This window comes from Alligator mississippiensis, chromosome 3 (assembly GCF_030867095.1).
Source record: "Alligator mississippiensis isolate rAllMis1 chromosome 3, rAllMis1, whole genome shotgun sequence".
Classification (NCBI taxonomy): domain Eukaryota; kingdom Metazoa; phylum Chordata; order Crocodylia; family Alligatoridae; genus Alligator; species Alligator mississippiensis.
The window spans coordinates 253,816,970-253,843,556 of NC_081826.1; the positions used below are offsets into that span (position 1 = coordinate 253,816,970).

A 26,587-nucleotide genomic window follows, 5' to 3' on the forward strand; every position below is an offset into this window, starting at 1 on the left:
ATTTTTACCTCCACACCAGCTGAAGCATCAAAGACAGCCACAGCACCATCCAGCACTCTCAGGCAACGTTCAACTTCCACTGTAAAGTCCACGTGACCTGCAGAATTGCAGACAAACCAGCAAACGTAGCAAGTTAGAATGGCAACACTTCAAGTTTATAAAATATATCCATCTGGGTACATATACAAAGTATGTCTAGCACAAAGGTATCAGAGTTAACTTTAAAATAGCTAGCTCAGACAAAGGCAAAGAGCTCAGTCTGGACTGGCTTGGCACTGCAACAACTGGCCTCAGCTTGGCTCTCTCATGATCCCACAAAGATTTATATTCCATGCCACTGCTGTTGAAAAAGGTTAAGAACAAATTAGCAAGGTCTGCAAGAGAGTCTGAAGCCTAACCACTCAAACAGACTGCTAATATACTTTGTCTGAGATGCCTAGGTGCGCCTGTAGTTTCAGATCAAGTATGCTAATTACTATCAGCAATCTTGTTTATGTATTGTTAAGTCCTCAGACTAACTCCTCCCCAAGACAAGTGCAAACACAAAGACCTAAGTGTAAATGAATTGTTAAACTTTGGTAAAGTGACCACAGACCATGTAGAATGAGGGAGTGAGTTTAGAAAACTGTATTTTCATGTCAGCAACAAGCCAAATGGAGAAGATAAGAAAATCCTCCCTTTCAAAAATTATACTTCTACAGCGGGATACATATTGTCTAACTGGTATCTCTGCAGGCCCACTAGTAAATAGGTTTAAGCTGGGTCCCCAGAGACTCAAAGTTAAACAGACCAATGTGGGAAAGAGCCAGTCTCAACAATACAAGGCAAGACCCAGTAGGGGGAAAAAAGCTAAAATTCTGACTATTACAAGGGCCAGGAGAAGACTGAAGACCTGAAATCCTTTTAGCCCTAGTTAGCAGATGTTGGAACTACACCTTGTGCTACTCTTTAGGGTGCCACCAACTTGCCTGTCTACTTAGTGGGGCTAGGATGCTATTCCTCCTATAAAAGGTTTGAATGATAAACCCAACCTGTCAACTCTCAGACCCTTTCCATACTACGTGGGAGTCTCATGGTGTTCCTATGCAACACGCTTAATCCATCTGTTCCTCCCCACCATCAAAGCCTAATAGATCATATTCAAAACATAGTACCTGGTGTGTCAATCAGATTGATTCTGCAGTCCTTCCACTCAAAAGTAACTGCAGCAGATTGAATGGTTATGCCACGTTCTCGCTCTTGTGCCATGAAATCTGTCACTGTGTCCCCATCATCAACATCTAAAACAGCATGGATATATGCATCATTTCAGTTCAGTCACATAACTTTAGCTTTATAAAATACCTGCCTTGAAACGAGGTAAATACAATGATGTTTTCTCCTATACCCCATCTAGTCAGTATACTTCAAAGCCAAGAAACCTTCTTATCCAAGGAATGGAATGATAATGCTACTGGTAAATGCCAGCTGAACTGAATTTCTTTCTTGGAAAACAAATATTCTGGAGGAGGAGCTGAATCCCCAGGTATGACAGAACTGTCTTCCACTCCACTTTTTTTGGTTGGAAAGGTGCCATTCTGTTACCTTCACTTCCCAGTCCTGTAGCCAGCTAGTTGCTGATTTGATGTGCTATGCAATTTAAAGCAATCCTAAGAACTGTTTAAGCTGAGTTGGCCAACTGTAAAAATCACCAAAGCACAACAGAATATCAGTCAAACCCCTTTCTTCCAAAGCACTGCCTATACCGAGGCTGGGAAGGTGGTAGCATAGAACCATCTGCATCAGCTTCAAGCCAAAGAGATTTATTTCACAGCTAGGGCTAGCATCTATTGTCACAGTGTTTCTTCAGTCCTTCCTGTTTCCATTTGGATTTGTTTCTATAATGTGCTAATAAAAACTGCCCACCAGGTGGGGCCCATAATTTCAACATTAAAAAAGCTTATGTATTCTCTTGCTGCCAGATAATTTTTTTACTTTGTTTTTCCGCACTAAACACCTGCAAATATTTAATTAGCCAGTGGACCCTATGCAGAACACAAGCCGACACAAATATGGCAAAGAACGAAGTATCCTAATTTTCAAATTCTTGTGGTATTTTTTGTGAAATATTTGATTAATTTTGAGTAAAGTCAAGAAAGTAAATCACAGCCAAGTGCTTCCAACAACACTATGAAATGAACAATATGAAATATGAAATCCTATGAAATATGAACTTTCATTTCTACTCAGGAAAACTTTTACAATCTTTTCTCCAATGCCTGATGAAGGGTGCTTGTGCCCGAAAGCTTGCAATTAAAGATTTTTTTTTTTGCAAAAATATTGTTGGTCTAATAAAAGTATCACCTCTACCACAAGCCCTGACTGCTTTTGCCTCTAGACCAGTATGGCTACAACCTGGATACCCTCCAACAACACTGTTCTTTACGTATCACTGTTATCTGTAAAACTCAAAACTCAAGGCAAAACCAAATTATGGACAGTGAACACTTTAAGAAAATGACTACCTGTGTGAACAGTTGTTATAGTAAGCAGGCTGCATATTCCTTTCCATTTTTTTATATGAATTAAGCCTGTTTTTAACAATATTACTGTTACTCTCACTATAGAAACACCACTATTTCAAGCAATAGTGTACTGGTATTTAGATCCTAGAAATACCTGTTTTTAAACATTTATGGGCACTTCATTATTATAATATTGAAGAAGATGACTGTGAAGTACCTGTAATAGACTACAGAAGGGGAAGCTCATATGATTTTGAGCTGTGTCCAGCCAGTGTGCCATGGGATTGAAACGGCCATGTGCACGTGCCGTGGATGGAAAAGGTTGGGAAACGCTGCTCTAAGTTACCACAGCTTCCCTGGGGAACAGCTATGCCTAGAATCAGGAAACTATACAAAATATAGCTTCACATGGCATAAAGGAGACTGAACAAGAGTGGGGAATTTCACCTAACTTGATAGAATTTTCTTAGAACATTCCATAAACAATACACACACTTTATTAGGAATTAAAAGGTAATTGGGTTATAAAATTGTTGAAGAATTAACCTGAGAATCTGTAAGAGTTCTCACTACCTTAGAATTTTACCTATATCAGTGATTTTCAAAGTCATTTGACAAGACACCCCTCAGAAATTTCCAGTTCTAAGCTTTCACTCATTTTTTGAGTATGGAAAAATATTAGAGCAATTCTTTGGTTGCAAAGAACTCAGAAAGATCACAACAGGCCACAATATTTTTGATGCTACAAATTTCGATTTGAAATCTCTGGATTTATCTTGTGAATCATCTGTAAGGTTAGCATGCCTAATCTCTTAGTACTGCATGGCATACAGGAGCACCCTTGAAGGGATCTCACAATACCCCATAACTTGGGGTGCCCCCAATCACACCAAACTGCAGTTTTTCCAGGCTATGAACCATGATGTGGTTCCTGCAGAGCACACATTGCAATAAAAGCCTGGCAGGCAATGGCCAGATGGAAGGCAGGGGCTGCAACCCCACTGCCTTGCAGTTTGAGAGTGGGAGCAGCTGGGCCAGCCATGCACAAAGACCTGCTTCTGCGGAGAGTATACAATGGGCCTCGGGATTACAGTGGACAATTAAGATGAATATGAGCCAACATATGGTGCCCTTGTTGTGAAGAAAGCTAACAACATAGTGGGCTGCATTAGTAGGAGCGTTGCCAGATCAAGGGAAGGGATTATTTCCCTCTATTCAGCACTGATAAAGCCACATCTGGAGTACTGTGTCCAGTTTTGGGTCCCCACTACAGAAAGGATGTGGACAAACTGGAGAGTGTCCAGTGGAGGACAACAAAAATGGTTAAGGGGCTAGTGCACATGACTTCTGCGGAGAGGCTAAGCAAGGCTTCCCAAGCTTTTCCTCAGCATGAGCCCATTTAAACATTGGAAATTTTTTGTGACCCCAAAACGATACAGACAAGATCAACAAGGAAGGATTAATCAGATTTCTTTCATGTCTTGCAATTCTTTCATTTCTCATTCTCATCCTTGTCATTAGTTTTACTTCTAGAGCTTGAAGCAGAAACTTTTCAGAGAAAAGCATCCATGTTAGAGTTCTCCATCATGTAAAATTTATTTCAGACAGTAAAATCATACTGATTTTACGTCAGTTTCCTGTAAGGTACAAGTGCTTTGCGTTGGAGTTGCAACTGTTGTGCGTGGATGAAAAATTGCCATGTATATATTTATAAACAGGAAGTGTATTCATCATAATCAGTTGACACTGTCTGACCACATTTTTTATCGTTGTGACCCCAAGACTGGGAACCACTAGGCTAAGGGAACTGGGCTTATGGAGTCTGAAGAAGAGAAGACTGAGGGCGGGTTTAATAGCAGCCTTCAACTACCTGAAGGACGGTTCCAAAGAGGATGGAGCTAGAGTGCTCTCAGTGGTGGCAGATGGCAGAACAAGGAGCAATGGTCTCAAGTTGCAACAAGGGGGGGGTTTAGGTTAGATATTAGGAAAAACTCTCTCACTAGGAAAGTAGTAAAACACTGGAACAGGTTACCCAGAGAGGTTGTGGAATCACCACTCTTAGAGGTTTTTAAGACCTGGCTAGGCAAAACCTTGGCTGGGATGATCTAGTTGGGGATGGTCCTGCTTTGAGCAAGGGGTTGGACTAGATGACCTCTGAGATCCTTTCCAACCCTAATTTTCTATCTCAAGGGAATCCCTGCAGGCTGGGAGTGCCCAAGGAGGTGGGAGCAAAGTGAAGAGCCAGAGGTCAGGACAGTAAGTGCCACAGCACAGGGGAATCTGCAGGGGTAGGAGATAAGGGCAGTCAACTCCAGCTACATGCAGGATCAGGGCCAGGATCAGGAGTTTGTGGGATTAGGGGCGGGTTCATGGGATTGGGAATGGCAGGTCTATAGGGGGCATAGTGGGACTGGGGTTGGGTGGTGTCAGGTGGAGTTAGTAGGACAGTTCTGCACTTATGGCCATTAGATCATTGCTACTGTTCTGCATTAGGAACTCCTTGTGCTACATACCATGAAATCTCCTTCATTTGTCACTGGGATAACTCCTCACTTTGTTCTTATCAGTCAGTAAGGTCCACACATGGGTGAACTATGTCTGTATGTAGCCACAGTAATTTACATACATGCAAATTACCATTGGTATGTTTATTTTGAACCTGTTTATTTCCAAGTCAGTATTTTTGCCCCCTGCATTTCAAATTAATGAAGTTTTCCTGTAAATTTAAAAAGTAATTCTAACCTCCCAATGCTCTTGTGTATCCAGAATAATACAGCATTCTCTCTGTGGTTGTAGTTTTCCCAGCATCAATATGTGCCATGATGCCAATGTTCCGGATTCTGCACAAAAAAACCCAAACAAGCCAGACATTCTTATACAGCAATATTATCATTCTAATAAGGCAAGTAATTTCAACACATCAGAAGATACCATTGCATTGTTGCACACGTGATATAGCGTGTGCACTTGTGAAATTTTGAAGTTAAAATGGTTTAGAATTCAAGCCGTGGGCTTTCTTCAAACATGTCCTGTGACGGTTTGACGAATAAGCATACCAAGTACTAAAAGGATCAAAGAACAAGAAACATACATTTATATTACTCATACCATTTGAATATCACACTCTGGTACCAGCAGCAAAATAAAGATATAGAATTAATGTCATTTGCCTTTTACAAAAACCAACTACCATGTCAAAAACTACAATGAATGTCAAAATACATACATTAACCTTCTCATTAAGGGTTCAATCTCAGGCAGAGGAGGAAGTCAAAGGAAGAACTCCAATTCCATCAGCCTGAAACTACTTTAATATCAACTGTTGTCTCCTACCTCCTTACATCTATCCTTAGCAATTCTTTAATGAACATATATTCTATCACCTACAATTTAAAACATACCTGAATTTAAGCAGCCATCACTATCATAGCCTACGGGGCTTTTGCTTAAGTGTCACAACCTTTATTTCTAACACGCAGAAATTATAATACAGAAAGGAGTTACTTACTTAGATATATGTGGTGTGATGATCGAACGCAGAGATTTGACATCTTCTGTTTTACAAATAAGAACAAGAAAAAAAGAACAAGGTTTGTTGAAACAAATTTTCACTGTATGAGTGAAATTTTATTTGTTAAAAAGAAGACCTCTGAAAGGAGCATTCCTCACTTTTAATGGACTGTTTAAGAAAAGTAGCAGATGGACGCTCTTTGAAAAAGATGCAATTTAGGAGCAAAAGGGGAAAGCGAACTAAAAGAATAGAGGATAACTGCCCAGCATTCTCAGTATCATTCTGTAAGATGTTACAGAGAACCCAAAAATAATTTAAAATCAAATACCTGGCAGAGAACAGTAATTTTTTTGACTGCATGCTTGTGCTTTTAGTCCTTTTATAACCATCACCCTTGTTCTCCTGCAATGTACATACTGGAAAGAGAAAGACAGAAAGAGAGAAACAATTACAGCTCTAAGTAATTAGTTTGCAGAAATATTTTGTCTCCAATTAAGGATTTTTCCTTCATTTTTCTCCCAAATATGAATATTACTGGTATCTGGGGAAACACAGGTGAATAATACAATTATACCTGTGTGAGATAATTCTGAAACCTGATGTCTGCTGTTTTCAGGCATTTCACCATTACAAATTCCTGGTGTCAAGAAGCCCACCCCCACAATATCCAAATCTAGTAAGATTTGTAGTCTAATAAAAATAAGACAACACAGGACATAGGATCTCACTGGATTTACAGGTACCAAAAAAAGTTAATGAAAACTACAGTAAAATCCCTGTTTTCTGGCATTCTACTAGCTGGCATACTGTATTAACTTGCACTGTGTCGCCATCTACCACTCTGCATCACCTCCACGTGCAACGACCCCACGCTGCTGCCGTGCCACCGCCATCCACCACCCTGTGCCACCGTTGCATGTAAGCCATGTGCTAATGCCCACCTCTCCCCCACTGCCATCCACAACCCCTGCGCTGCCATGAGCAAGACCCCCCCACTCTGGCTCCAGTATTTTTAGATAACCAGCATTTTTATATTACCAGCACCCAGCATTCCCCACTCATGTTGGATAACGGAGATTTTACTGTATTATTTTATTGAGATGATATACACAAGGAAACGCAACTATTTTTCGCTAAAGAAAAATATGGAGTATCTATATAAAAATTTGGGAAAAGTCTTACCCCATTGCACCAACTTGAAGCTGTCAGAACATTTACTGGCAATTTCCTCATGACACTGAACATTATTGTGTTCTACCATCTACAGCCACAACCTGCCAATACAAACAAACTGTATATAAAAGGCTGACCATCCAAATTAAGCATCTTTACTACTTCTATTCAAGTAAATCATAATACTAAATAATCTAAGGCTACACCTACACAGGCATATACAAATATTCAGTTTTTACTATGAGAGTTGCTACTCTCCCAGTAGAAGCCATGGGTGTACAGATGTTCAAGATTTTTCCCCCCTGTGCAAAAATGGCACTCCAGAAGAAAAACCTGAGAGCAATCTGAGTTAAATCACTCCCAGAATAGTTTTCCCTGGGATAGCAAATGTCTGTATACATTCCCCTCTGAGAAAAGCCACAATAGTCCTTCAGCATCCATGGGTGCTTTGCTCCTTTCCTCCTCCCAGAGACAGCATGGTTCTCAGGCTGGACTCCACTGCTCCAGCAGAGCACAGAGCAGAACATACCCCTCCTTCACAACCCCCACTCTGTGCTGCAGGGACACAAAGGCTGATCCTGAGCAGTCCAGGTCAGCCAATCAGGGCTGCCTTACTGCCATCTGTTCCCAGGCAAACTAGGGGAGCCAGAAGAGCATGCCAAGATGCACACACAGGGATCCTTTGGCTGCACAGTCATCACTGCAAGCTCTCTGCTTTTCAAGGGCTCAGCATTCAAATGTCTGTTCAGGCATCTCCAATTAAGTTTCTGGGGGGTTTTTAACCAGGAAAACAAACAAGGAAAAATTCTCTTAGATCATCTGAACATGTGTACGCAGCCTCAGCTATCTCTGGCAGCAGTTCTGGCAGAATACTATAGCCCAGGGGTGGGCAAAATATGGCCCGGGGGGCAGATCCAGCCTGCCAGGCCATTCTATCTGGCCCGCAAGGCCCCTAAAAAATTTAGAAAAGTAGTATTTATTTGCTCCTGGCTGCCTGTCAAAGATGACAGGAGCCAGGGGCAGTAAGACCCAGGGAAAGCCAGTGGCAGGACCCAGCAGCAAGGCCTGCCCAGCCCCACCACACCCCCAACCAGAAGCCCCTGCCTAGCACCAGAGAGGAAAACGCAGCCCTCGACAGCTTGCCAAAATTCGGTAAGCAGCCCTTCACCCAAAATAACTGCCCGCTCCTGCTATAGCCTGTACTGACAAGCCACCAGACAACATGCACACCTGCATGCCTTGGACAGCTCCTCCACAGCAGCTGAGGAGGAGGAAGTGCGCTCTGGGAATGCACCAGCTGCAAAAGGGACCACAGTGACCAGCTGAAAGTGCAGGTGCATTTTCACATGCCTTCCACTGCCTGCTCAGCAATGGCAGAAGCTTTCCTTGTTCAGATGGTTGTGTTGCTGCAGAGGACTTTGTGTGTGCGCACTCTCAAAGCTCTGCTGGCAGAACTGCACTATGCAAGCTAGGCCTAACGCCATCCCGCTTCCCACCAGATTAGCAGGATCTGACCATAATTTATCAGAAACCAAAAACAAGACAAGGTGTTATAACTACCACACCTCACAAACATCCAGCACATACTTATCAAAGAAAAAAAATATATCAATACCCATTTTGCAAAGAGGAAAGGACTAAGCTGAGCAAAACAGGCCATGTTTAGGTGCCAATTATCTGAAAGTCCTGGAACTCAGAGCTAAGATAAAAAAAACTATATTATAGCACCTCTAGCTGTGAGGAGAAAGCACGATTTCACAGTAGTAATACAACACCATCAAGTTTTCAAGGACCCTGCCATCTGACTCTGTGGCATGTTCAATAATTCAACAACTGGTAAAGAAACCTAATCTGTTCCTGATTAACTGGACAGCAGTCAGTTAAGAAACAACTTAAAGACAAGCATTTGCCAATCTGAGACTGTCACTAGCAGTTTCAGCCAGAAAACAAGAAGCCATGTGGCACGAGTCCCACTTTCTCTCCATTAACCAGCAATCAGAGCAATATGTTTCCCTCAGGCTCCCACAGTTGTTAAAGCTACCCAGCCATCCTGCACCCCCTCCCCATGCCGGCTCCACCCAAGTGTCACCTCGGGAGCCCTGCGCCGCCGCCGCCGCCTGCCCCGCGGGGTGGAGCTGTGCCACCTGCTGCTGCCGGACGGACAGAAGCAGGGCGAGGAGCCCCGAACCCACGTCCTCCCACTCGGCTCCGCTCCGTGTCCCGCCTCCCCATTTCGAGTGGGACCTGCACCCGCCGCGAGGGCGATGCCCAGCCCGGCCCCAGGCTCCAGCGGGGCCCAGCGCAGCGCAGCGGCGGGGGCTCTGCCAATGGAGCGGGCGCCGGGGATAAGCTGCAGGGGAGCCCAGCCCGGGCCGCGAGGGAGGGAGGTGGCTGCGGGGAGCCCCAGGCCCAGACCTGGGCGCCCCCCCGCCCGGGGAACCCACCGCGGAGCCGCGCGCCCCCTCGTGCAGCAAGGAGCTGCGCCCGCGCAGCCACAGGCGGAAACGGAAACGACCTGCCTCTACCGCCCCACCACTTCCGCTTCCTCCGCGCGTCCTTCTCTCCCTTCCGGGCAGCCCCATCCCCGCAGCCCTTGGGTTCCGGCTGCTGCAACAGGGCCGGCCGCGAGCTCCGGTCCCGGCTTCCTCCCGTTATCCTTCCCCCGCCACCCCTTCCGCTCCCACCCCCAGGAGGACAAAAAGGCCGGAAGCAGAGGCGACGGTGGCTGCTTCCGAAGGGTAGAACCGCCGTGCCGGAAGTAGCTCTACCCGGAGCCGTTTCGTGGCTGGAGCGGCCTTTTCTTTCCGCGTGCGGGTCTGGACTGCCCGCGGCCGAGACCTGAGCGCGGGCTGTCCCCGCCGCCGCCACCATGGTGAGCGCGAGCGCGAGCGCGAGGGCCGGGGCGGCTCGCGGAGCGGGGAAGGGTGTGGGTGCGGGGCAGGGAGCGGAGCGGACCCTGGTCGCGGCCACTGACCTGTCGCCTGTGTCCTGCAGCCGCAGAACGAGCACATCGAGCTGCACCGCAAGCGCTACGGCTACCGCCTCGACCACCATGAGCGGCGCAGGAAGCGGGAGGGCCGCGAGGCCCACGAGCGCTCCAGGAAGGCCAAGAAGCTGATCGGGCTGAAAGCCAAACTCTACCACAAGCAGCGCCACGCCGAGAAGATCCAGATGAAAAAGACGTGTGTAACACCCCCCCCCCCCCCACACACACACACCCCCGCGAGCTGCCTGCCCCTGCCTGCCCCGGGGCTGAAAACCCAGGAGTAAAACACCTGCTTGTCTTGGGGTGGAGGCAGGGCTGAATCCCACCTGCCCCAAGCCTGCAGCAGGATGCCAGGCACTGGACGTGCTTGGTGTAACAAGCCCCGGGCCTGCTTCTAAGAGACAGTAGTAATGATAGTACAGAGGCAGCGGGGAATCTGCCTAAGGGCCTTTCCCATAGCTTGCCTAGCTGTTCAGATGCTGCCTTGTAGAATAGGTTAACAACCCTTGCGTGCTGGAGGCCGCGAATGAGAGATGAATGTGGGGGAACCCTGGTCAGACCCAAATTACACTCTTCATCATCCGCCCTCTCCTCTGTGCGATACGGGTCTATTTGATATGCCAGGGAATATGGGCCTAGGCCCTCAAGTCTAACATCACTGCATGGTGCAGGCTACTAGACAAGCTGGACCTATGGTATGACCCAGTACATGGCAGTTCATATGTAACAGGAAAAAGCACAGCACTGTACTTTGAATAGAGTAAGAAACAGCCAACCTTTCATGCAGTTACATTATTTGGCTCTTAAGAAGGTATGGTGCTAGTCTTAAAACAACTTTTGTTAGCTTCTTAAACACAATTGAGGAAATAAGATTGAGGGGTTTTATTTTCTGGGGCCATTTCATAGCACACCTCAAGTACAGTCAGTTTTGCTGTTTCTGCTGGAGTAACTGGTTACTGTCCTGTTCTTTGTGTAAAGAACACTCCTCTGTCTTTTATTTGCTTTTTCAAAACAAGCTCGCTCTGGCTTCAATTTGGCACCAAATCCTAACCACTATCTCCACATCTAAGAACAGAAGTTGGGTTCAACCTGCAGGTTGACTGTTAGTGTTCCTGCAAAACGTAGAATTGGGGATGAAGAGCAAAGTAGACAAGTGAAGATCGAGGGGAAACCTTGAGGAACAAACAGGAGTCTATTACGCAATACAGACTGCCTTTAAGACCACTAGGAACTACTTCATAATGCCTAGAAACTGAGTCTCCATGTCTTCTGCACATTTATTGATAAAGAAGTCAGTCCGTTTAAGTAAACGTTTGCTGGCTTTGTGCTATGAATTAAGTTATTCTTCAGAACTGGGGTTGAACAAAATGAGATCAACAAATTTAAATACAAATATTGTTTAAGACTAATCCTTAATTATACATGCTTTTTAGCAGAACAAGTTTATCCACATAAATCACATTTTAAATCCCTGAAATCAATTTCTGAGTACATAGTTTAACATATAAAGGACAGTGGTTTTATAGTGTGCTTCTCCTTAAAAGTATCTCTGCATCCCTTGACAATGTTTTCTGAAAGTTGCTTGATTTTCCTTCTAGCATTAAGATGCATGAAAAGAGAAACACCAAACAAAAGAATGATGAGAAGACCCCTGAAGGAGCTATGCCAGCATACCTCCTGGACAGAGAGGGCCAATCCCGGGCTAAAGTCCTTTCTAATATGATCAAACAGAAACGAAAAGAGAAAGCCGTAAGTAATTATACTGACACTTAGATAACAGCTCTTGCTTTTTCTAGTATTAATTCTCAGTTTCTTTCCGCTCTGTGAGCAACATCTAAACACTTATGCAAATCTAATATCAACTTTTAAATTGCTAAGAGATGTTTAAGTCTGGAAAATAGCAAATGAGCATATGCAGTAACTAGCTTTCATAAGTAGTGTGTTAGATAGCACTTACTTTTCTACATTTTATTAAGGCAATATGTTTGGGTTTTTTTAAAGAACAAAAGACAAAAGAAACAGCAAATCAAACTGGCTTACTGATCAGATTCAGCTGATTTAGACTTGTGAACATATTGTCCATACCAACTGTAGTTTTGTCAGAAGGATTTCCAAAAGTTGTTCCTATGACACACACAAGTATTATGTATTAGGAGTTGGTACAACTTAGATGTACAAAGGGGAGAGATTGTAATTTCCTTTCAGTAGAACTTTATTTTATTGTGTTCGTGTCTCCTCTGTCACTTACCAACACTAAAACTCTAATGGTACCATGGTATCTCTTGTAGGGGAAATGGGAGGTTCCTGTGCCAAAAGTTCGTGCTCAGGGAGAAACAGAAGTTCTGAAAGTGATCCGAACAGGAAAGAGAAAAAAAAAGGCCTGGAAGAGGATGGTTACCAAAGTCTGCTTTGTTGGGGATGGCTTTACTCGAAAACCTCCTAAATATGAACGATTTATTCGACCAATGGTAAGTTACTTATAGGTGTATAAGTTGAATCACTATGTTATTTATTGCTATTAAGACTTCCCTTTCTCTTCTGTGATAATTCAGAGCTACAGCTAAAACTGTCCTATATCAGGCTCATTTCTGTTATTGTTTGTGGCAATCTACATTCTCCCTTCCTCTGATAAATGCTGATCATAAAAGCTTTTTCTCATCTTTAATGTTTTTAATGCAATGAATTCTTATTTGAAATCTCAAGGTTTATCTTGTGAATCATGTGTGCATACCTCACAGTGAAAACATTGTGTGGATTTTGTGACACTGTCTGAGAATCTGTATTCTAAACTCTTACCTGGCAATGTATGAAGCTAGAGGAAGGTTAAGAAAGAAGCTTTGAAATCTGCTATGTGAGGAGATGCTTGAGAATGTTAAAAGGAGGCCATTTGTCTCTATATATGTGGCTGATTTTAAGAGATGGTCCACCTGGTCTCTCTTCCTAGTTCTGCCACTGGCCTGCTTGGGTACTTTTAAGGCAGGTCATTCCCCACCTCCCACTAGGTATAAAATGGGGTTAAAAATACCTGCCTAAAGAGCTAAATACCTTCTAAAGAGCTCTGACATCTTCGGACATGCTGTATAATTAGGGAGAAGCTTGTCTCAACTTGCTGCTCACAAAACCAGAAGTAACTGGTTGAGAGTGTGTAAGGATGGAAGGTAACTTGGGTGATAGTGACCACAAAATGACTGAGTTCAAGATCATAAGATGATCAACAGAATGAGGACACTGCACTTCAGAAAAGCAGACTTTAACAAGGTCAGGGAACTGGTGGGCTACAAGCAGAGGAAATTTAGGTTGGAGATTAGGAGGAACTCTTTGACTGGGAGGGTGGTTAAGTACTGGAACAGGCTACCTAGAGAAGTAGTGGAATCTCCATCCCTGGAAATTATCAAAAGCAGACTGGACAGGTACTTGAGTGGGATGGTTTAGCCAGGGATGATCCTGCCATGAGTAGGGGGCTGGACTAGATGACCTGGTGAGGTTCTTTCCAGCCTGCAGAATACTTTTTGCTTTCTCTCTATGCCAATTTAAAAGGAGATAAGCTGACATCTGAAGTGATGCATTTATATCACCCCCAAGAATTTGTATCGGATTATTTTATCACAATTTAACAAATCTGGTATCTTAAAATAGGTGACTTTTAGTTTTAGTTTACAGCTCATTTCACTGTTTTTCAGTAATACCTGGAAATAGAAAAGGTTAGGGAAATAAATGTGATTTGACTGGATCTTAACTTTTTAGCAACGGCTTTAAGAATTTTGTGTGGCACTAAACCACTGTAATGTTTGTTTGTTGCAGGGTTTACGTTTCAAGAAGGCTCACGTAACTCATCCTGAACTTAAAGCTACCTTTTGCCTGCCTATCCTTGGTGTAAAGAAAAATCCCTCTTCTCCTCTGTACACAACTTTGGGTGTAATTACCAAAGGTACAGTCATAGAGGTGAATGTGAGTGAGCTTGGTCTTGTGACACAAGGTGGCAAAGTTATCTGGGGTAAGTATCCAGCCAGTAGTGATCAGCTACATTGTATAAATGGTCTTGAATCTTAAGAAGAATAAAGGGCAAGGAAAAAGCTTGCCATCTTTGATTGAGAGGCCCAAAAGCAGGCCGCTTCCCCAGCTATCATCAAATACCCTTTGGCAACTGCAAAAGAACAACAATCATAGATGTACATTTCTAATAAGTATCGATTCTGAAATTTGTCTTATAAGCACATTAGTCTTAAATAAATTGGCACTTAAAGCTTATGGCTTCAATGTTAGCAATGCAGTAAATGCATATTTAATTGTACTTTTTATGTAAAATATTTAAAATCTTTCTTTCTTGGACCTAAGTTCTGGGTTGCTTCCTTAGCTGTGTGACATTGACAGTCTCATTTCTACAGCTAAGCATGTGAATAATTTGACACGAGTTCCACTGAAATCAGTACAACTAACTCAAAGCGGATAAAGCTGAGGCTTTGCACAAGTCTTTATATGACTGCAGTAGCTTATGAAGTTGTTATAAATGAGGCAGAACTGGTAGGTAAGAGAAGATCCTGTTTTTTCAGTGAGATTAAAATAGGTGTTCCAAGGGTCTAATTACTGTTCTAGAATTTGGATGGGTGCAGCTAAGTAAACTAGAAAAATATAATTTGAAGATCAATGCCTAACACAATCAAACAGCAGTTTTAGCATAAATAGTGTCTTACAGCAGGAGTCTCTTAGCCCAGTGTTTCTCAACCTTTTCCAGCCCAAGGCACACTTACATTAACACTTTTTCTGTAACACACCTGTTAAGGCATTCCCCAGCCCCACACTTCTGCGCTTATTGTAGCTCATTGCCATGGCAAAATTCTGTGGTACACCTGTTAATTTGTGACAGCACACCAGCTGGGAAAGTCTTAGACTAGAATGAAATGTTTGTAGAGAGGATTTTGACAGATTAAGATGCTCAAACATACTGTATTTATAGGTGTATAAATTGGGTTTGCAGCCCAATTTTGGCCTCTGAGAATGTAACCTCAACTTATACACTGTACCACCTTCCCCTGCAAGTGGCACCAGGCTCTGTGCTCAGCTAGCACAGCCCAGGCATTGCCCCATCCCCTATGAGCAACACACAAGCCAAGCACTGAGCCTGGCCCCATCCCCTGGAAGTGGCACCGCTGAGTCCTGAGCCCAGCCTTGTTCACTTTGAGCAGCATCAGGCTTGGCAGCACTGCTCGCAGGAGATATGAGCAATGCTGCTCAGCCCTAGGGGATGGGGCTGTGCCAGCCAAGCCCAGCCCCAGCCCCTGTGAGCAGCACATCCCCAGCTAAGTGCCGAGCCTGGTACCACTCACAGAGAATGGGGCTAAGCTCAGTGCTCAGCTGGGAACATGCTGCCTGCTAGGGCCAGTTGGTGCAGCCCCATCCCCTGCAACAATCACCAGGCCTGAATGCCAAGCCCAGCCCTGTCTGCTGCGAGCAGCACTGCCAAGCACTAAGCCCAGTGACACTTGCAGGGGATGAGGCTGGGCTTGGTGCTCAGCCATGCCACTCACAGCAGATAGGGCTGAGCTCGGGGCTCAGCTGGTGCGGCTCAGGCATCACTGCTCACAGGGGATGGGCTGCACCAGCCAAGCCCAGCCCTGGCTTATACACTGTGCGTATGAAAATCCTAACTTTCCTAACTTATAAAACAAGGCTGAGTTAACTTACCACATTTCGTGGTGTATAATTTTCTGTTGGAAAACAGAAGCTATTGGAAAACAATGTGATTTAACTTCACTCCCAATCCCCTTTTTGTCCCCTTCTTTAGGGAAATATGCACAAGTAACCAACAACCCAGAGAATGACGGATGCATCAATGCACTTCTGCTTGTCTGAGTGGCATTTCAGACAATAAATACTGTACCCGGACTCTTGTAAAGGTGTAGGTAGGACTATCTGAAAAAGCTTTAGAGCTTCTAAATGAACAGGAATTCATTGAACCCATGAAGAGAGAGGATGCTAAACAACCTAAGTTTTTGAAACTGTGAAACAACTATGAAAGCTTGATGATGATGATGGGTTCATTGACCAATGCCAAAATAAATTCTCAGTTTTTCTGTTTTGGGTTGTCAGTTTGTTCTAAATTTATTTTTTCAGGTTTCTGTAATTAACTGAAACTGGTAATTGTTTTTTCTCCAATAGGTGACTTGAGAATTGCAAGTGTAATCTGGAAAATAATTGAAATCTGAGTGGTGATCTTGCCACTGGGAAATAAGGGGCAGACAGTAGGGCTGTGCAAAACGGCCCTGTTTCATTTTGGATTTGGCTGTGTTGGAAGCCAGTGATTCGTTTCAGTGTTTTGGATCGCTGTTCCATTTCAATTCGGCCGATACAGTTTCAGAGTCTCAGCGCTGTTTCAGCACCGATTCAAAATTTCAGCTCGGCTGGGGAGAAGCAGGCACGGCTGGGCAGCTGCAGATTCTCCCACGGCTCCTTTGGCTGTGCCTGCCTCTCTGGGCAGGAGGAGCTGCAAGAGAAACCCCCATGGCTGCTCGGCCCCAGCCCCCCCAGTACTTTAAAAGGAGGGCTGCAGTGGACTCTTCCCAGGGGGTGCCTCCGAAACATTCCCAAAATGTTTTGGATGGTTTCGTTTAGTTTCGGAGCCTTCCTTTTCGTTTCAGATTTGGTATTTCAGGCACCGAAACACCTCCAAAATGAAATGGCTGCCGAAATTTTGCACAGCCCTAGCAGACAGTTATCCACATACCACATCCAACAGGTTCATGTACTAAGCTAAAAGGATCTTTAAGGGAAGAAAACAGACTACAGTTTTCAGGAAGAGTCCAGATGAAGTACCAATGATAGCTAGGCAACTGTGGATAATGGTTTGTGGAAGAACTACAGCATGCACAGGGAGCATGTTACCACTTCTCCAATAAACTCAGTTAAGGTGAAACTCAAAATCAGCAGGGTAGTACATGCCATATTCCGTGGGTATTCTGGAGAAGGAAAGGAGTGCAATCTATTCTCACATGGATCAGGTCAGAATTATAGCTAGAGTATTATCCCTCTTCAAGATATTTGCAAAAGGTTGTTTTTCTATTACTAGGAGCTGGTTCTCTGGAGAAAGGATCATAAGTAATGATCTAAACCAGTGGTTCCCAACCTTTTTAGACCATGGACTGGCATACTGCAAACCGGCAGCCAACTGTGTATAAAAAAGGGTTGGCTGCCTGCTGCAATATGCCGGTCAGTTCCAGATTTCCAATCTGGCAGCCAACGCTCCTGCAGATTGGCAGCCTACCCTTCGTGGCCTGGGGGTTGGGAACCACTGGTCTAGACTACAACTAGTTTTGGAATAAATCATTAAGTAACTTTCTTTGTGTTTTTGTCAGAGTTGAAATGCTTTGACTGAAGATCATTTAATAGAGCTTCAAATCAGGTTTGGGCTAGGATGATGATTCTCATCTTTGTTTAGACTTGGTACCCCTCACAAAATACCAGCTCTTGTTTTTTTCCATCATCAAAAAATGAATGAAAACTAACAGTTCTTTTATAAAGAACTCAGAAAAACCACTACAGGCCAGTGTTTGTGATGCATGGATTTCTATATGAAACCTCTGGGTTTATCTTGCAAATCATGTTTGCACACTAAACAATGTATAGCATTCCAGCTGAGAACCACTGGACTAGGAGGTAAAAACTGAAGTTACATGCAGATCCTTCTTTCTGCTTAAAGAATCTGTGTTGAATAGAAAGCACTGCAGGAAACAACCATAAGCAGTAAGATAAATGACCAGATACACATGATAACACCTTTGGCTTTTCAGTCTGTACCTCATGTTCTCCACAGTTATATGCCTTATCTATCACTTAAAGTATAAAAGCAGAGGTACTTCTGAAAAAAAGGACTAATCAGGCATACTTGCCATGTACCACTGCATATAACTTAAATAATTACCATTTCCAGCACTGTGATAATGGTGAAGCTAAACCTTCTGGAGTACAAAGTGAAAAAAATGCCACAACCCTGCAAACATGCACACGTACTTCAATTCCATTAGTTTACAATCCCACTCTCAAAGAGGTATGTCCAACCTGAGATTGTTATTTTTTGCAGGCAAGGGATAATCTCAGCCCAATACAAATACCAATGCTTAACCCTGAAACAACAAGCAAACTGAAACGTTTTAAATTACAAAGGCTGTTGTGCAAAGTTCTCTCTTGCACTGACAGGCTTAACTTCATTTTTCTGAAAAAGTTGTTCTGGTCTTTTGAGGGGGGAAATCTTACACTGGACTGGTATTACCAAACACCAGGTTTCTGAATTGTAAACAAATTTCAAGCAAACTTTGTTCATGCAATGAAAGAACAAAGTGACATGACTGGTTTGAACATAATGATGACTATAAGCAAATTTCTTTTTAAAAAGCTATTTTATGAAGATTTATACCTGGTCCCATGCCTTATCACTAGCATTTCAGATGAGTGGGTTTTTAAATCTTCACAGACAGGTTGCCATCAACAATTAGATAAGCATATTTTTTATGTAATTGGAGTTCCCACAGGTAAGACCCACCACCTCTAAAGCAAATATAACCAGTTGCTGTACTATAAACACGACTACAGTTAGCTGCATAATGCCCAGTGGACCAATCTAATCATGAAAATATTTATTGTTTAGCAGAGGGCACTTGAGTACTGAAACAAGTAAAGAAAAAAAACTCACAAAATATAAGTTTAATTACTACTTTGAAACATTTCAAAAAGCAAGACAATACTAAAAAGGAAAAACAAAAATACTATAACAAGACTTAACACAGTAATTAGAATAGCAACACATTTTCCATAAGATTTATAAACATAGTACAAGTAAGTTTATAAAACACCTAACAGCACACTTCAGAAAATAAATTTAACACATCTTATTGGAAATAAAATTTGAAAATGCCATCACTTAGAATGGAGCATAGAAGCCAATACATGGACTATTTATTGCTTGCATATGCGTAACAGGAAGTGTGATGGTGCAGAAAACAGCAAATGGTAAGGGATAAGCGAGCAGCATTTGAAAGAGTTAAAAGCATTTCTGAAGATATGAAAAACCTTTTCATGTGATGAATTAAAAAAAAGCATGAAAACGGCAAACAAGAATTCTGCGCAAAATGGGAAAAAGTCATTAAACAGGAAAGAATGCAAGAGGCAAAGTAATTCCTGATTAACAAACAATACATTAAAGACATTTGAACAAACAGGTTCAAATATGAAACCATTTATCATCCAAGTGTGAGCTGAGACCACAATTTAATGTTCTATAAGCTCTATTCCTAGACTAAACAAAAATTAGAATAATACTGCTTGCTTTAATTCTACAGGCATTGTTCCACAGGATGTTTTAATAACATTTGGTACAAACTGTATAAAGTCATACAATGTTTTAATTATTGATTGCTGGTGCAGTAAGACCTTAAAAATTGTGTAATAGTACAATGCTAATAAGCAAGTTAGACAACAAGAAGTATATTGTCCACGCCTAAAAAAGGCTAATTTCTCCAATTTAAACTCTTCATTGGCCTAATTTGTTGTCAACTCAGAGACATTCTCCTTGCTTTAACAAGCAGAAGGTATAGATTGTGATGCAATTTTCTGCACCACATTCATCTTTTTTTTCAGTACCCAGGCAATATTAGCTGCAGGGGGGTCAACACCAAAATAATTCTTTTGCAGAAGTAACTGCACTAATTGGTTCAAAATTATTGGTACAATCTTATTAGACAAAAGAGTCATCGGGTAGTAGCAGAATGGCTGTACAAATTCCTACTTATCCATTTGTTGCCTATGTTCTGTTTTTTCAAACAATCAGGCTATTATTCATCTCATCTCAGTTATACTGGTTGAAATACCAATGTAGTAGCATTTTGGGTGAGGTACTCAAGAGTTTATACCAGTTTAAGCGAGATCAGATTCAGCATCTAGATCTTGTCTCTTGCCACAACTGAAATCAATAGTAGAATTCCAGTAGACTTCAGTGGAAGCTGCAATTGGTCCCAATAGCATTACTACATTTTTTTTTTAATTAAAAAAAAAAAAATCGGGAGATGTCTAAAAGAGGATATCCTAACGTAAAAGCCAGATATGTAGTAGCCATAAGAAAGTGGAGAAAGGAAGGAACCAAATTAAGTGCACTGACTTTACTTATACAAAATAACAGTATACGCAGCATATGTAATCTGAAAAACTGCTGAGCACTAGACAATCTAGAAATAACTGAAAGAGTTAGGACCCAATTATAATTATTTTTATAAAAGTGACTTTTAATTAAAGTAGATACTTTTGTATCAGCTGATGTACTCATAAGACTATTACTGTTTAACAACATTTAATTCCTTGCAGCTCTATCTTCTGCTTGTTAAAAGTTTACTATTTGTGAAAACCATCTCTTTAGTCTGACCCCACCAGCCCTTAAGTAGTCCAACCCTTGGTGATGCAACAAAAATGTAACATTTTCCAACCACCACTTTGCCTATTTTTACAACACATCTTAGCACTAAAAGGGAAGCCACAGTATACATAATTGAAGGTTCTTGCTATGTGCTTTATAGAAAATGTTTAATTGGTTTTAGAAATGCTGAAGGTTCACTTGAATGTATTTATTTACAAATAATCATGGAAAGTTCTGTTTACACTTCTCATCCACAAAGTTAATATACAACAACTGTACACTGACAGGAAAAGTTACAACAAAGTGCAACATTCCAAAAAAATCCAAATTAAACTCAATGATTCCATGCACCCCACACCCAGAAGTCAAGCAATACACCCTGCTAAAAACCTGCACTCTTTTAAAGTGAGTCAAAACAGATTAAAAAGAAGATAGTGGTGTTTCACCAGCTGAAGTAAGAGATAAGAAAATATCTAAAAAGTTAAACTGTACAGCCATAAAATCAAGACAGATTCTTACAATTGTTTCAGAGGATAAAAATTAAAAGACTGTTAAAGTTATTCAAGTGAACCTTTTATTTATAAATCCTAAAAGAAATAGTTACCTTTGTTTGAGACCTTTTTGGACCTTTGTGTAGCCAAGTACCATTTTTTTCCTTTCCATGCACACACCACTATTCTTATTTATTCCTGAGTTTTTATCCATTATTCAAAGGAGCTTCATTACTGGAAAAAAATAAATGGCAATTTTTAAAATAGCTGATATATAAAGTTTCAATTTGAATCAAATTGTTGGATGCCAAGAGGTACCTCTGAAAAAGGGACTAATGAAGGATAGTGAGAGACGTATATAAATTATCTTGGTTTTTTTTTCCTGACTGCCTTGTCTGTCTTAATACTACATGCTTGGTTCCCTCTCAAGAAACTATGAAACTGGAAAACCTTTATCCCTAGACTTATATTGGAGTTAAGGGCACTACTGTTTTTTCACAATTTCCTGGTAGCTGTATGAATACAAAGGATTTGGCCTCAAAGATATTTGCTGCAGCCCTCACTAAACTTTGAGGTTAAAACAATAGTGTGTCAAAATTGTGGGCTCACAGGAGTCAACATCTGAAGGTACAACTTTTAACAGCTGCCAAACATGTCCACTATGTGGAAAATGTGTAGTGCCACTCCCATTCAGCCCACTTCTAAACAAAAATTCACAACTTATTTTCTGTAACATGGCACACAAATAAGTGATCAAGAATCTATTCAGCACATGTATGTAGCTGGGAAGGAGGTCAAATAGTTCTGTAGCTGTGGGGGTATAACCACACACACACACACACACACGATGCTGCAAAACTAATCTTTAGCAAACATACATTGGGAAACTTGTAGTTTATCATATAAACATCATTAAAACTCAACTGAAAAGCTTCGTTATTGAGCTACATTACCACAGCGCACAATACGAGACTTTGTTTTGGTTGGGCTTCATATCAGTGACTTAGCTGCCATCTTTCAAATAATTATCAAATTAGTGGTTTGGAATTAGGGATGGAAAAGGTGAGCTCACCTAAAAAAAATTATTAAAAATGGTTAGTACTGTTCATGCTATTCTGGGGCTATCAAGTTCCATGGGTAGGTTCTGTATATGCACTCATTTTGAGATCCATAATTGTGCCAGGTTACTTTTGTTTACTATATCTCTGTTAGTACATATGGTATTTCCCCTCCTGTCCTGTTAATCTTTTCAGGTAGCAAATGCAATTTTATAAACATCAAGGTAAAATTCTGGGCTTCCTGAAGTCAATGGAAAAAACTCCCAATAATTTTGCTGGGGCCAGAATCTCACTGCTCACAGTTCTTACAAAAAAAGCTTTTAAAGGCAAGTTGTTGCTTTATTAATACAGTTTTATGTTTATTCAGTATTTATCCTTTATAAAAGGAGGAGACTGGCCATTTACTTTCATACCCTGATGAAGCTCAACATGTAGTGGTTAAAAATTCAAGAGAAGTTAAGGAAAGGTGGTGAATCCCGAAGGGAAATCCAACCCAATTTTTTAAATGCGTGTGTATCCTGTCTCCCACATGGTTAAATAATACCCTATCGTTTCAAACAAAATAACTTCCTTACAAATAGGTGGAAATATTATATTCCTTAAATAATACTTCGTTTTAAGCTGGTTTTCCTTTCTTCTTGGGTGGCCCTTTGTATCCTTTGGCCTTTCTTCGCAAGTTCCTTCGATCTACTATTGGTACTTCAATTTCTGCTTCTTCTGAGCTGCTGTCAGCAGTTCTCTCTGCTGCTGTCTGTGTATACTGATCCATCTGCTCAGCAGACTCTTCAGACTGCTCTTCTGATTGGTTTTTTTGCCCTTCTGAATGTTGCTGGAATGAGACATCCTCAAGTTCAACCACTATCAAAGAACTCTGACTAAGGACAACAGGGGCCTCCTGGGAGTCGTGCCCTACTTCCTCATTTTGCTCTTCCAACGAAGAAGTGGTTTTGGGCGACACATTTTCAGAAACTGATTCTTCTGGTGGTTCAGTTATCACAGAGTTTGGAAGGCCATTGTCTGATGGTTCTTCCTTTGATGCTGAAGTAACAATGTTTGCACTTTCAACAGATGATTTCTTCCTTTCAACTTCTTGTTGCTCTTCTTCACTTCCCTCTTTTCCCACAGATGTGCTTTCTTCTGGCAGTATTTCTGAATCTATTGCATTCAAAACCTGGGGGTAGGTCAAACATATTGAAATCAGTGGAACAACTCAGGCTTTTAAGATGTAAGGTACCTACTTTTGAACCTAGAGCCATTTCAAAAGGCAGTTGAATCACTCAGCAGTTCACAGGAGTGGGCAATGTTCATCTAATTCTCTCCTCTCCTTCACTTGGGCCTGGGTTCTGAATTAGAGATGTTGTCCCTAATTTTTCTTACTTAGAATAATAATAAATTCAAAGGATTCCTGAGGTACAAGGGGAATATTTTGAAATGAATGCTCAAGAAATACAAATATCTGACATTCCAATAATTATCATTCTGTTGGCTGTAATATTACCTGTGCCCTTAACCCCATAGTTCTTTTGGCATAGGTCTTCATAGTTTATTAGTTTGTGTATTTTACCAGTAAATAATTGCCGTCTTTATTTATATATTTTATTCTTACCCATTCATTTTATAAAAATCTAATGATTGAGCAGAAATTAATGAACCATAATAGAGGGGGTTTTGTTTTGTTTTTAATCACACCATTTTCCTAGTATTTGAGCATTGCTAGAAAAAAACTGAACCAAAGCCTCTTTTCCTTAATTATAATGGATACCGACTTACTTCCTACTGAATGCTAGTAAAAAAATTAGTAACAATTTAAAAAATAATTTATATATAAAGTTGCAATTTGAATCAAATGTGTTGGATGCCAAGATGTACCTCTGAAAAAGGGATAAGGGATAATCAGAAACATGTATAAATAATTTTGTTTTTATTTCTGTCTGGCTTGTCTGTCTTAATACTGAAAGCGGTCTCACTTTGTTCTGTTTATGGACTTTTGTCATCTGGTCTGATAACTGCTCTTGCAAGTTATTCACAATCTTCATATACTGTATCTATTTAGTTAGAGAAATAAGCAAGGTGTGTACATTGTATAAAGACGTTTAAAAATATTATGTTGCATTTACTTCACCTTATCTGATGCAGTGTCTTCAGAAGATTTTGCAGAAGAATCCAGGATTAATGGAACAAACAGAGTTAAAGATTCTTCTTCTGGACTGTCAGACTGCAGTTTTGCTTCACCATCTAGAACTTCATTAGCATTTTCTTCTTCGGCCATAAGGGACGTCTTGATGGATTCTTCCGTTAGCTCACCATTGAGTGGTTCTAATGGTGTTTCCTAAAATAACATTCATGAAGTCAAGCCAATGCACTACAACAGGGGTTGTCAACCAGGGGTACGCATACTCCCAGGGGTACTTGAGAAGGCTCTAGGGAGTACAGGTGGGTGGGGATGGAGCCCTGCCATGCACCATCCCGTGCCACCACACAGGCACCACCCACCCAGCCAGGCATGGGAGAAGCTCGCGTGCAGTGGCTGCTGCCACTCCATGTTTGGCTGCGTGCCAGCCCCCGCATCCCCTCCCTGCTCCGCATCCAGCCGCCGGGGGTACACTGCTCCATGTCCAGCCACCAGGGATACACTGATCCAAAAAGGTGGAAAACCCCTGCACTAGAACATCAACAGGTATGTCTACAGTGCAATCCAAAAAGTGTGAATGCAACTTGTAAAAAGATACCCAAGTTAGCTTGGATATTGGTAGTATTGTATCTATAGTGGCATGAAGTTCAGTATAAACTTGATATTTATCTATGGTCCAGGTTTCATAGTCCATGCTGGACCTTCTATGCCAAGGCTATGTAGTTGCTGATGGAAGTTTAAACCTAGTTCAGGTATGTCTCTACAAGCTGCAAACAGACCTTTGAGTTACAATGTGGACATACCCACCCATAACAAAGGTCGAGGGGCAAAACTTTTGACACAGACACAGCATAAAAGATTCTATTTATACACTGACATAGCTTTTATGTTTAATTTTTAAAACTTTTATTAATGAAATAGGTATATTATAATAGTTAAGCTTTTAATATTTTGGCAAAACATGCTTAAAATTGACAGGAATCATAATTACACCACAAACCACCAGTTCCTGGAAAGGGTCATATTTTCCTTAGGGATATAGGATCAGATTCTCATCTCTGCTCCAACTTCTTTGTGACATTCAAACAGCAATTGGGAAGGTAAGCTGGGGGAAGGGGAGATTCACCTTACAGAAGATCTTATGGGCCCTAATGGTCACAGTAAGAATCAAGGAAAATTTCCCCCAATTCTAATTCTGTATCAGCTTCAGCTTTAAATTTTGCTTGCAATAATCCTTTATAAAAGGAGATACAAGCATGGGTCATGGCAGTGAAGAGCACATTTAACAGAAAAAATGGTTAGCTCTTGCTCAGATGTAAATGGAAAAAAAAAGGTTCCTCAGTCACCATCACCATCTGGGTCTCATCCAACCAATTTCAGGACACTTGCTCCACATGTGCTCTGGGGGTTGGAGGAGAGGAGGCACTTTAAAATTAAACCAGCTCTGAGAGCTGCTCTAATTAAAGTGCCCAGAGCATCTCATGCACCAGTGTCCTAGTGATTCAAAATGGTGGCAGGGGCGGCCACTTGAATGAAAGCTTGTTCAAGGAGCACTAGTTCAAGCACCCCTGCCACCATTTTGAAGCACAGGGACACTGATACACAAGATGCAGGAGGCTGGTGGAGCGCAGTAATTATCACGCTCCAGTAGACTCAATTAATCAAGCATTACAGCATGTCGGTGCAGACACCCAGCACATCTACAGGTACACTCAGAATTTACCTCCTTCTCATCTTGTTTCTCAGATGGTGACGTACGTAACTCTTCTGTTTCCATTAATGATGTGTCCTCATCTTCAGGTACTGATTCTTCCTCATTTTCAACTGTATTGTCTCCTCGTTCTTCTAACTCTTCTGAACTTTCAGATGTGCATGCAACAGGTTCAAGCCTGCAACAGGAAATTAGATGCCGTCTTTTATTTATTTTAGATTAAACAAATCACTGAAGAGGTGCCATTTAACAATGAAAAAAGACTTTCCCACATAAATACTTACTGTACTTACTCAAATCCAACAGTTTCAAATTTAAGAGGACCCCAAAATATATAGATTCTATACATGGAAAATTTATAAATTTGTTATAATTATCCATTAGGGGTGCACTGATAAAAATTTTTTTGGGCTGATACCAATGGCTAATTATTAACAAGCCATTATTGGCCAATGCCAATTGCTGATATGCAGCCCTGCAGCTTGGAGAGCTGTGTCCAGCTGGTAAGTATGTTGTGGGGGAAGGGGTAGAGGGGGTGGGAGGGAAGGGGCATGGGGTGGGGGCAGATTGTGGCCCCTGCAGTGAGGGTGCAAGTGGAGCTGGGGCTGGAGCAGGCACTGCTCATG

General features: G+C 41.8%; 3 protein-coding genes across 8 annotated transcripts in view; 1 reads left to right on the top strand and 2 right to left on the bottom strand.

Moving 5' to 3' along the window:
- GFM2 (GTP dependent ribosome recycling factor mitochondrial 2) overlaps nucleotides 1-9,735 on the bottom strand; it is a 28,143-nt gene extending 18,408 nt beyond the window's left edge. The window contains exons 1-7 of one of the 4 annotated variants that reach the window (XM_006275340.4): nucleotides 9,633-9,734; nucleotides 7,198-7,289; nucleotides 6,344-6,431; nucleotides 6,013-6,058; nucleotides 5,247-5,344; nucleotides 1,155-1,280; nucleotides 9-97 (exon numbers count right to left, since the gene is read on the bottom strand). In XM_006275340.4, coding sequence (XP_006275402.1) covers nucleotides 9-97; nucleotides 1,155-1,280; nucleotides 5,247-5,344; nucleotides 6,013-6,058; nucleotides 6,344-6,431; nucleotides 7,198-7,260 — 510 coding nt within the window. In that variant the 5' untranslated portion in view covers nucleotides 7,261-7,289; nucleotides 9,633-9,734. Of the gene's footprint in view, nucleotides 1-8; nucleotides 98-1,154; nucleotides 1,281-5,246; nucleotides 5,345-6,012; nucleotides 6,059-6,343; nucleotides 6,432-7,197; nucleotides 7,290-8,418; nucleotides 9,234-9,277; nucleotides 9,608-9,632 lie in introns of those variants that run through there. The other 3 variants (XM_059725096.1, XM_014594580.3, XM_014594589.3) reach the window with 3 other exon arrangements.
- A 204-nt stretch (nucleotides 9,736-9,939) lies between these two features.
- Nucleotides 9,940-16,249, top strand: NSA2 (NSA2 ribosome biogenesis factor). The gene is made up of 6 exons (XM_014594598.3): nucleotides 9,940-10,060; nucleotides 10,183-10,370; nucleotides 11,773-11,923; nucleotides 12,463-12,642; nucleotides 13,976-14,168; nucleotides 15,957-16,249. The coding sequence occupies exons 1-6, from the start codon at nucleotides 10,058-10,060 to the stop codon at nucleotides 16,022-16,024; spliced, it is 783 nt and encodes a 260-aa protein (XP_014450084.2). The 5' UTR covers nucleotides 9,940-10,057; the 3' UTR covers nucleotides 16,025-16,249.
- A 2,537-nt stretch (nucleotides 16,250-18,786) lies between these two features.
- The window catches only part of FAM169A (family with sequence similarity 169 member A), a 63,239-nt gene continuing 55,438 nt past the window's right edge, over nucleotides 18,787-26,587 (bottom strand). For all 3 annotated transcript variants that reach the window (XM_019482498.2, XM_019482519.2, XM_019482526.2), the window contains 3 exons: nucleotides 25,974-26,139; nucleotides 24,242-24,448; nucleotides 18,787-23,290 (listed from right to left, as the gene is read on the bottom strand). In XM_019482498.2, coding sequence (XP_019338043.1) covers nucleotides 22,736-23,290; nucleotides 24,242-24,448; nucleotides 25,974-26,139 — 928 coding nt within the window. In that variant the 3' untranslated portion in view covers nucleotides 18,787-22,735. The remainder of the gene's footprint in view (nucleotides 23,291-24,241; nucleotides 24,449-25,973; nucleotides 26,140-26,587) is intronic.

Excerpts from the sequence above, each read along its gene's own strand:
- NSA2 (XM_014594598.3), top strand. Across the intron at positions 11,924-12,462 it reads AGAAACGAAAAGAGAAAGCC|GGGAAATGGGAGGTTCCTGT; the intron begins GTAAGTAATTAT and ends TATCTCTTGTAG. Across the intron at positions 14,169-15,956 it reads AGGTGGCAAAGTTATCTGGG|GGAAATATGCACAAGTAACC; the intron begins GTAAGTATCCAG and ends CCCCTTCTTTAG.